Below are 12,142 nucleotides of genomic sequence, written 5' to 3' on the forward strand. Positions count from 1 at the left end.
GTATCATCAAGGAAGAGGGAGCATTGACAAAACTTTTGTGATTCTACCGAGTGGGAAAACTGAAAAATCTGAGATGTAGCCATGAAAGTTTCAGAGTAAATTAATTTTATTACCTACATGTAGATCCTTTAAGATTCTTTAAAGTAACAACTTACAACATTTCCATGGATGCAAGTTTCCACTAATTTTATTTATGTAATCATAAGTTACTCTGAATTAAATAAATAAGGGTAAAAGCATGTGTTGCTTTATATTGACAATTCATAAAAATAGCTTTGTGGTTCTATGTGTCAAATCATTTTATAGCAATATGTCCAGATTCGACGTCTGGAGTAAATAATGTGCATTGCTTCTAGTTTACTCCATGTCTTGTCATTATCACTAGGCATACTTTAATAGAAACTAGTATAGGTTTATAAAAAGGTTTGTAATGCAGAAATATTCAGATGAAAAAGTACATTCAAAGTTTACAGGTTTTAATGGTAATATAGCACAAGCTTATATTTGTAAAATTAATGGTCTGAATCAAAATAAGATATGCTGGAATGATAATTTCATCCAACACTGTTGATACTTCAAAATAATATAACACCTCCTCACACACACTGCCACCTTAAGTTACTAAATAACTTCAACTTTTTGCTTGTAAAAGTAACACTTACTGTTCATGTATTGTGTATAAACTCTCATAAGATTATCTGAGCTATGTGTATTCTTTAATTTGGTAAGCAAATCAGTTATTAGATGTGTATACTTTGTTAAAATTTTGAATTTCACTTTTTAACAGGAAATATGAATAATAACTATCAAAACATACCCTCATTAATGTAGTGTTGAAGTCTGACACACTGAGAAGAATTAAAGTCAGACCATCTGGAACCATCAACAAAGCTAGATTCACAAGCACGAATGACAAGCTGCCATGACTCTGCAACATAAATGGAAAAAAAATATTATGAAAAGATACAGAATTTATAATTATCGTAACTTCTTACTGGAATTTTAAGCTATATGACTTTTACTTATGACAGAGTTTTATAGTGCTTACCCAATAAACCATAAAAGATTCGGTCAAAAGAACTAATTCCAGTAATTGTTAGATAAAACTTAGCAGCAAAAATAAAATCTTAAGCATTTAATTGAATATTTTGTTTTAACGAATACAGTATTTAAAAAAAGGTATACAAAAATTAATACTAGTGATTATTCTATAAAACTTAGCAGCTAAATAACAAGACACACCCAAAACAGCCAAGATTATTAGTTAAATAACAGGAAAAATTGATCCAACTGGAAAATCCAGCCACCCAAGCTGCTTATGTAAGAAGCAAAAGGGTATGTTATGTTTCCCCCACTCCCCATTAGAAAGGGAGTTAACGTCCAAGTCAGACGTCCAAGTAGTGGCATCAGTAAATTATCCCATAATTCACAAGTTGGATAAAATGCAGACAACCTGACAAAAGACACACAGAAACAAAACAAGTGTGAAAGGCAAGGTATGAAACTGGTACCAAATCATTTAAGACAGCATCTAAGAAATGAAAAATAAGAACATGTACCATAGAGATTCTCAGTCATGGAGAAACTGTTCATCCAACTGTGATGGGACCAATCGATCCAGAATTCCAAACAGCATCGAGCATACACAACAAATGGAAAAACCTGTATGTACAACAGGTAAAAGACAGAAGGTGCTGGACATATAACAAGAATAAAGGTAACAATGACTCAGAGTGAAACAAAAGAGCAACAACAAAAAAAAAAGAATATAATATCACAGATACCTCCACGTAATGCTAAACACACAAAAGTTGCACCAAAAAAAAATGGACTGGTTATGAAAAAGAGCCGATTGTAGGTCTCTATAACAAATAGATGGTAAACAAGCGGTACAAGGTAGTGTGTCACCCTAGAAGATCCCAAAAGTGAAAAAGCTATGTGTGGAAGGAAAGAATTGAAGATGTGAAATCCTCCACCATGAAAGGAAGGAACAAGAGTTATCCTACTAAAAATTCCTGGATATAGGTGGAATGCCTAAGAAAGGAGGTGTAAAGAAGATATTTTCTGTATGACGTTCTACAGGATAAGATGAAGCTTAAAAAGTAGATGAAGGATAAAATAGGTAGTATTAACAGAAACTGCCTCCAAAACAGGCAATGGATATTCTCAGTACACAGAATCAAAAAGAAAATCTGCCTGATGGTAAGTAAACCCTAGCCCACAGGGGTTTTCACAAACTAAATTAACTGTAAGAAGTCTAAATGATTAAGAGTTACAAAAATGAAATAATTGATATAATATAAATTTTTAATAATTGTGTAGTAAAATAAACCTATGTATATGATGTTATATGTCAAAGAAATGAAAATATTTAACCTACGTGTTAATTAACCCATAAGATGTATTACAGGTAAACCATAAATAACAGACACTTGTTAAACCTATCCAAACTGTGCAGGACAAAATATATTACTAGGTTCTTAACTTAAAACCCTAACTTAACCATAATACGTACATTATTGGGGCTTCAGAGGTTCACATATATAAAATTAATATGAAGATGTACAAAAGATAAATAATAACAAAAATGAAATAGACGTTAGGTTGGAAAATTAAGTAGATGTGTGTTAAGAAAAACATATGTAAGAGATGTGATGTTTTCAAGAAAAAAGTACATAGTTAACCTAATTTTATGATACACTGTTAAAATGATTTACACGCAATCCTAAAGTAAAAAAGATCCATGTTAAGCCTAACAAAGCATTATAGGACAAACTATACAACTAAGCACTACTATCAAACGTGATTCTAACTATGAGTATTAGCTAATCTAACTAAATTTGTTACTAAACCCAAGTAATTACAGATAATAATCCAAAACCACAACAGTACATTGTTTTATCTTCCAAAGTTAACAGACTGTATTTCAAATGGAAGCCCAATAAAGGTCAGCTCATTTGATCAATCTCCTGACAAATGACAATAATTCTCCAGATGAGGACTGCCACATGAAGCCTGTGTAAGTGTGGTGATAGAAGATATAACATCTGAAAAGGTACCTTAATTCGGAATTAATGTTCAAAATGAATAACCAAACACAACTGTGCTAGCAGAAATAAATAAAAAAGTATCAAAATATTTGTAATGAACTACAAAGTTCTGTAACAGGATAGAAATATAAAATAATTCCATTTTAAAATAAGTTACAAATATCACCATTGTATAATAAATAATAAACTTAGTAAGAGAAATTGATAAAGAAATATGAAAAAATACATTTTAAGAGAGTACAAACTAAACATCTGAACACAAACACTGCCAAAGGAGAAGTGATAGTTATTTAGAATAGCATTGAGGGAGTTACTGAATGTGTGGCACTACTACTGGTAGAGGTTTATCACAAGGTAATTTGCATGCAAGAATCAGTTGAATCACATGAACTGAAGGGCGAGTGGGACTGAAGGGCTTGTGGCATGTGAAAAATGTTTTGGAAATAGAGGGAGGAACTGAAAGAGAATAGCTATGTATGTATGTGTAAATGAGGTACCTTATATGAAATAAATAAAAAATAAAGCAACACAATGAAAGAAAAGAATATGATAGACCAACTATAAATAATCTGCCATATCCAGTGCTGCCCCAAAATCTTTTACCCCAAACCATGGCTATTCAGACATGCTGATATACAACAAACATTGTAGTGGTCTGGGTGTTATTTATATCTTCAATTTTGATGAACAATGATTATCATGGTATGAACCAGACTAAATAATTGAACTGTAATTATTATAAATTTTATTTAAGTAATTTGCAAATCAGATTTTTAAGGTTAAATGTTAATAACACAATATCGTTTATTAATTTTCTTACTTTTAGCACAAATGTATCATTTTTTAGTGTCATAATTTCATTGGAATTAACTTTACCATCATACAAAAAAATTGGTGAATCAGCTTATTCCCACATAAAGCAACTACAGCTTCAACAGGAGAAAACTAGATTAGTAATTCTAAGAACGTTTAAGTAAAAGTAAAGTAGGATGTAATATATTTATTACACAGCATTTGCCATATCCTATATTGATGAGGCCTCTCACATAATACAAGGTCTCATTAAGCCAACTGGAATATGACACATACAGTAACTGAAAAATTCTTATTCTAAATAACATTCTTACCATTCAAACAGTAAGGGTGAGAAACGGCAAATTTTGTATGGTGGGTTTCACTCCATGTAATGTTTTGCTTTTCTACTAGTTCCACCTGTTTATTGCAAAAATCTGTAAGAGAAATTGCACAATATGAATTCCCATTAAGTACATCTACACAAGTTTATTAATTGACATTTAGTACTCAAATTAATTTGAAATTTATTGATAAGAACAACTTTGATAAAATATGTGTTTTGATAGGGATTTACAGAACAGAAGAAGATTACTAGTTAGTTGATATCTATTGATTCCTTCCAGTCACAAAAAAGACAAAAAGTGCAGACATTAGTTGTGAGTAATATAGCTGATGTAAGACTTGGTACATTATACTTTATATGTTCCTTATTTCAAATTAGGCTTTACAACAACACCAAAAAAATTGTATGTTAGGAACTGTCTGAATTTATTCAAGGAGAAAAACAATTCATTGATGGTTTCAAGAAAAAATTACATGTATAGATAACAAATGTTATATATAATAATGACAACAGCAGTTGTGGCTGAAAGAGAAGAAAAATAGTTCTGTAAGATTAACTGTTACACTTTCCAAGTATATTGTAAACAAAGGACCTTTTTAGGATAATCTAATGATGACAAACAAATTGAGAGAGATTTACTGGCCTGAAAATAGGTATATGAAATGTTGAGTTGTGCACTCTCCCAACTTTTATTAAAAAAAAAGTGGAATATCTCGTTTTTAGTTGTGTATCATAAAAGGTGTGTGTGTTTTCTTATAGCAAAGCCACATTGGGCTATCTGCTGAGTCTACCGAGGGGAATCGAATCTCTGATTTTAGCGATGTAAATCCATAGACTTACGGCTGTACCAGCAGTGGACAAAAGATGAAAAAGAATTTTATTCTTTAAAATTAAAATTGTAGTAAACAGAGGGAAGTTATTGGTGAGAACAAATTACAATTGACAGTCTAAAACAACAGTCTTACATAAATAATAATACAAAAAGTCATTCTCAATATCACAGCTTTTTCTACTACTTTCTTCACATGAAACCTACCAGGTGTAAACTGAAGCCAGTTAATAATAAATATTTTCTCCTATAGTAAAATCATTGGTGGGTTTAAGAAACTTTCCAGTAGTTTCAAACCTAAAACCTATTTGAGAATTTAGCCCAGGAAAAAAACAGTTACTTCTAAACCAGAGCTGAATGTTCCTTAGGATACTTGTGCCAATTAAAACTAATTCTTTAAAAGTACAGAAATGGGTAACAATGGCTGTTATTGAAACTATAGAAATGTTTATAAATTCAATGAAGAGATAAAAACTACTGAAAAACACACACACACATTTTTCTCTAGTTCTTCTGCAATTATGTTATTTTTACAAAATAAAAGTTTAAAAAATGAAATATATGAAAGTAAATTTATATGGTTAATTACAGGAAAACATACATTTTAAAGTAGTGTAATATAATATTTAGTATGATTGGACATTCGTGAATGTTAATTTTCAATATGTGACTTTATCCCATGTAATTTTAGCATTGTGATACAGGTAGGCTAAAGTGCACATCTGATAAAGTTTTACGTAGTTACATTTAAAACTTGATTAAACTATTTTTTATTATCACTATACATCAGTAAACTTGGCAACAAAACTGAGTTAATAATTCAAGATTTTATATTATATGAGCTTTAATTCGTATAATTTAACCATCTTGATGAAGGTAGGTAAAAGAGTTACATTTAAAATTATGTCAGGTGATTTATTTTTTATGCTGGTTTAAAAGTTATATATAGTTAAAAAACAATAAAACTAAACAAAACCAGTTGTAAAAATATTAGAAAATTGAAGATTTCAGAATAAGTAACTGTAACTGTCATTTACAATATGCAGTCATTCTAGAAAGAAACCAGTGAATAATTTAGATTTATTTTTTTACTTTTAAGTGGTGGTTATAAGGTCAGTCAAATGTACTGAGTCTTTGTAGTGTGTTAAGATAAAGACAAAAATAAATAAAATACAAAATTTTACCAAAAAACACTTTTGTTATTCATTTAGGAGGTTCTGGATGTTATGCAAATTATATTTGAAAACTGAAAGATAAATAGCATTATTTTTATTCTTAACCTGAAAATCATCTTGCAATTAAATGGACTCATAAGACCTAGGTAATTTAACAAACAAATGTTCAATAAAATATTTAATTCAAAATATGAATTTATTGTGACAACAAACTAAAAAAATTGATTAAAAGCTTGTCAAATTTCATGAAGGTAGACTTATACATTCAATTATGTAGTTTTCTGGTTACAATTTTGATCAAAAGAACAAGCACACATACAGAGTTTTAATAAGATTCTGACTTTATCCGTCGTATATATAGTGCCTTGGTTACTTATTACAGAATAATTTTAATATTAATAGAACATGAAATAGAAAAATCTTAGCGTATTGGATATTAGCTTTCATTTGGAGCAAAATATGGTGGTAGATATATGTACTGCAAAAGCTGTAGGGTGCATCCCAAAGAGGAGATGACACACACAGTTGGTGAGAGGTCGACGGATTGGACATGCAACTGATAAAATTATAGGTTATGTGCATCAGTTGTCAATTACTGGTTTTTACTTATACTTTTTAACTGTATATATACTGTGCTGTTGTTGGGCTTATGGTTCTTCAACAGTACGTGTCTCTGCCTTGGTGGTGGGAACTTTGAACAAAATAAATTAATTGTACTCACTTATCTTCACACTGATATATATATTCAGACCTAGTTAAACATATTTACAACAAATTCTTCACATTGTACAGATTATAAGCACATCATAAACACATGTAGTTTTCTTCTTTTTATCAAAAGTCCACTTAGGCCTATTCAGTTGCTTTAGAATTTTAGTTGACAAGTCAAACTATTTTTCCCTATTACTCTCACCAAACCATCCAAATGTATTTCACTTATGTTTTATCAACTTACCGTGGTTGTATCCTGTACTTCTAAAATCATACGCTCCTTTTCATATTTAGGCCTACTTCCAATAAACACTTTGTCAAAGTCCACACAGGCAAGCTCAATTACTTTACATATGCCTGTGCACTGATCCCTCCTCCATTTCAATGTGAGATTCAAGCTAATCTTGTAAACAGAGAGAGGGTACTGTATCAGAAGTTATAATTTTCCTAAGGGCAAATGTATTTCCATAAGTATTTTCCTCTACCCACACTTCCAACTAACTTTCCATACTCATGTTTTCTGCAAAACTTTGAAGTGACAGTTCAGTAGTGTCACATGGAGGGAGTTACATGGGTCATGTGACAGTGTAATAGTAATATTCTCCTACTGGTCTTCTTTTATCTCTTTCAACAGCAACTTTCTCACTCCAGTACATATATATAAAAACAACTGGGTTTATATTAATTTTAGAACTTCTATCTCTGTTTGAACATCTCTTTTACATGACTTTAATTTATTTCTTGTCTGCCCTGTATTTGTCTCTCTGTTTACTTTTCCAATTCATCTCATGCTATTTTCATAATTTTACTTAATCATCTGCTTACTATACATCCTCTGCATCAATAACTTTCATATAACAGTCTATAATCTCTACATCAACGAGTTGTAAACACAATGTATGATTCTTACCAAGTTATAAAACTAAACTGGTCATAACATTACTTTGAAATATTGCTTCTAGCTCTTTTGTTATTAACAAAACTAAATAATCATTAAATATTCACTTACAAAATAAATAATTTAATAATATCTACACTAAACAGTCTTTTATGTCATGACAGCAATTATGACAATAAATGCCTAAATATTATTTCTCAAAGTACAAATGTAAAAATTAAGAAGTTCCTAAAACTTATAAAATGCTGAGAACAGGACACCAGTCCCATTCTTTTTTGGGGCTACAAAAATATGAAAATAACACCTTTAAGAGAGCCAAAGGATTCTTTGAATGGCTCTTGTCCACGAAAGATCTAGTACAATTGCCTCAAGATACAGAAGACGCTAATGATTGGAAAGAGGAAGAAAACAAAATGAAGAATGAGGAAGAGAGATCAGAAGAGAAGAGAAGTGCAATATTTAAACTTCTGAAGGACTCGAGTTTTTTTGCAAACTGGGTCCAAGATTCTCCAAATAAACAAACAACAAACATGTCCACAGAGGCTTGGGTCAGTTGTGTACAAAGGAAGGGAGTCACTGATGAGACATGCAATGACCAGGAAAGAAGAAAATGAAAAACAGCAAAAAATGGAAAAAGAGAAAGATATATGGAGGGTTTATGAGGTCAAAGAATGGAAGTAGACCGTCTGAAAAATGAGGAATGAACGAAAATAGAGGGAGGACTTGTTTTGGGCAGGCTTAGCCAGATTCTCCACTACAAACAATTCTGACGGCTTGGTGGAGAAGAAAAGAAGCCAAATGGATGTCACAAAGGTAAAAATGAAGAATATTAATAGTAGAGAGAAAAGAATCACATTACAGAAAGTCCCACCAACAAAGGGACAAGGCAGAAGATGAAATCTCAAACAAGATATTAATAAAGACTGACCATACGTCCTCCCAAAACTGATCAGAATCCCAATATGAGGCTTCATATAGCAAACCAAGAGATGACAGGTAATACTGAAGATAGATAAAAAAAACAAAAAGTGAAGATGAAAAACTGAGCACCAGTGTGTGTGTGTTACAGGAGACAAGGATAAGTTCTCCAAGGGACTCTAAGGATTAGGAATCCAAGCAAACAAAAATTAATAGTGGACATAATGTTGAAGGGATTTTAAAATTAAGGAGAATGAAGCATCTTAGAGTGGAAGTTGATTCAGGGACATGTCAACATGTATGGTTCATTATTATAAATTTCATGCAAAGCTTCACAAGGACTATCTGTGCTAGCCATTCATAACTTAGCACTAATATACTAGAAGAAATACAGCTAATCAACACCACCAACCATCAACTTTTGGGTTACACTTTTATTAATGAAAAATGGGACTTACTGTCACATTATAATGCACCATGGTTGAAATGGTGAGCATGTTCAGTGTGAAGAGGATTCAAACCTACATCCCAATGATTGAGAGCTGAGTGTCCGAAACAACTGGGCATGTATATTTGGTGAAGTAAGAAAAATCAAATAATCCTCAGCATAAAAGTCACATAGTAATAAAAGGGAGTAATCAAAAGACATAGGAGAAAGGGAAAGGAAATAACAAACCTAAATAATCAATTGAACAAAGAGATCCGGAGAAAGAACATTCTCATCAACATGTTAAAGGAGGTGGAAACAGCCAATCAAAGGTTTGGTCCTCATGGTCTGATTCAGAAAGAGACGATCAAACACAAATGTAGCAAGAGGGAAACGAGGCAAGGAAGGTACTGAAGAATCCACAATACAATGAACTATGGCAGTAGCCACAGACAGTGGTAGCAACTTACAGAACTTACAGAGGAGGTAATAATCATCATAGCCTGTGAATACACGATTCTTTTAGCAATTTACCTGATATATCTTTTTGCCAAATGCATACAAAATATTTCAGTTGTTGTGTTAGGTGATAGCTATCAGTTTTGTAGAGAAGTCAGTAGTATTTCTAAACTGGTTCCTTTCATTTGACTTGTACTAAATCATGACCCAATCTTTTCACATGTTAGATCCTAGAATGTATAGTTACTAAAGAGATCAGATAATTACACAATACAGATTTTTAAAGAACAAAGGTTAGTAATTTTATTATTTCTTTACAAAACTTTAATGAAACTCCTCAGAATACTATATACTTACCTACAATATTTACTTCCACACTGATGTTTAAGTTTTTTCCATAAGTATTAAAGGCAGTTGTAGTATGTGACTTTATGTATTTTAAAATGTCATCCTTTGTCAAATTACTTCTATAAGTTTCAGTACTATTCAGGAAAATGTGTATTCCAAACACAATATCGCCAGAATCAGGATCTTTTCTATCAAGTAAAATTAAAACATTACTTTTGCTTTAAATTGTAACAAAAATTAATCCATATTAAAGTAAATGTTAAATCTTTACATATCTTGTTACAACACTGATATAATTAGGCTTTTTTAAACATGACCTTTTTATCACTGTACACAGTTAAAAGTTTTACATCACTGTGTAAAATAATGTGTCTAAGAAAGTGAATCATCTTTCCTTTAATAAGTGTAAATAAACTTATTTTAATGAATAATAGTCACTGATAACAGCCATTAGCTTACATTTTTGTACCTAAAGTAATGAAGTACAATAAAAATTGAATATTTGTTATTTACTTCATCTGAAAATATCAAAGCCAAGGTGGCTTAACAAGTAGAAATAACTCCATAAAAACTGTTGGGGTTGCAATGGAGAATTTCTTAAAGAATGTAAAGTGTAAAAGGATAGAAACAATGCTGCAAGATAGTAAAGAAAGAAGTAAGTAGAATGCATATAAATAAGAAACAAAATATGAAAATAGGAGAGCATCCTAACAGGAATATAACAATGGATTAAGGTTAAAAAAAACACAACATAATGAACATGACAACAGACTATAGAAAAAAAGAGTTGCAAAAGTAAGGAAGTTGAGACTGACATGAATCAGTGCACTGCTGGGATAGAAAAACATAAACATTAATAGAAATGTATGGAGAGAAGGGAAAAAAAATAGATGATTAATGCTCATGAAGTAAAGCAACCATCAAAATCTATAGGAGAAAGTAAGTGAATGCCACACACCTCAGAAATCAGAGATGCAAAGGAAGAAAGGAGAGGTACATGTTCCTCATCTCAAAAAGAAAAACTAAAAGCAAAGGCAAACAGAGTAAAAAGCAGTTTGAAATCATCATTACATGAAGCAGGCATAACAGAAACAGAATGATAAAGATCCCAGATGAGAGATGAATGAGGCAGAATAGTACTAACTCTCTGATGTACATACAATGGCAGTAACATTATTAACAGACAAAATTCTTCCAGTTGATATTGAAACAGTATGAGAATGGTCCTCAATTGGAATGTCAGGTTTTTGGAAGGTAGCATAAGCATGATTTGAAGAATTCATGGTCAAAACACCACCCACAAACTGTTTTTTAATGCATATATGATGGATAAATAAACAAAGGTACATATAGTCCAACACAGAAAGGACTCTAAAACTAACTGAGTGATACAAAGAAAAAAAAATTCAAAATAAAAGAACAAACTGCCATGCAAATCCTGCAAAATTAAAAAAAAATCACCACTGGGTATGAACATTAGCTGTGCCAAGGAAATAATGATTCTATGTTGACAAGCTAGTTCTTATGGCAATTACTGTTCATGGAAATGTACTGCCCTCCTATTGGTGGAAGGCTATTGTCTAATGACAATTATTATATAAGCTGATGCAACACACACTGATATGTGTAGAAATGGTAGTTCTGTTCAAGGCTTGTGGAATGTGCAGGAAATTAGATGGCAAAGGGCATGAGGTAACAGCTTTTGTGGTGCAGAGAAATTAGTAACATTTTTGAATATAAAGTTCAGTGAAATAAGCTTTTGATGTTAATTTAGGAGATCCTAGAAGTTAGGTAAATTAAATCTGAAAACTGTAAAATGAAAAAAGCATTCTTATTCTTAACATGAAAATAACCTTGCACTAAGACTTGTGAAAGCCTGAGTCAAACTAACCAAAGTAAAGTTTCTATAGAAATGGACATCATGTTACTTTATAATATAAGCATTAAATTAATTGTAATCATAGACCTGTTGCAAAAAAAAAATTAAGATATTTTCTGACAATTAAAGGATGAAAACAGGCAGGTGTATTTTAAACACAGAATTGGAATTATGAATTTAAAACATAATTTTAAACAGAAAATCCAAATTTAAAATGCAATGACAAATACATATTACTTATAAATTACTATATATTATTTTCTCACCTAAAAATTAATAGTAAGCTAAATAAGGTAAAAATAACTAAAAA

The 12,142-nt window shown here is 31.2% G+C and overlaps 1 protein-coding gene across 2 annotated transcripts in view; it reads right to left on the reverse strand.

Annotated features, from left to right (window-relative positions):
- Positions 1 to 12,142, reverse strand: part of LOC143255804 (uncharacterized) — a 124,175-nt gene that overhangs the window by 69,514 nt on the left and 42,519 nt on the right. For both annotated transcript variants that reach the window (XM_076512049.1, XM_076512048.1), the window contains exons 11-13: positions 9,963 to 10,141; positions 4,178 to 4,279; positions 818 to 928 (exon numbers count right to left, since the gene is read on the reverse strand). In XM_076512049.1, the coding sequence (XP_076368164.1) occupies positions 818 to 928; positions 4,178 to 4,279; positions 9,963 to 10,141 (392 nt within the window). The remainder of the gene's footprint in view (positions 1 to 817; positions 929 to 4,177; positions 4,280 to 9,962; positions 10,142 to 12,142) is intronic.

Source organism: Tachypleus tridentatus, chromosome 7, assembly GCF_004210375.1.
Source record: "Tachypleus tridentatus isolate NWPU-2018 chromosome 7, ASM421037v1, whole genome shotgun sequence".
NCBI lineage: Eukaryota > Metazoa > Arthropoda > Merostomata > Xiphosura > Limulidae > Tachypleus > Tachypleus tridentatus.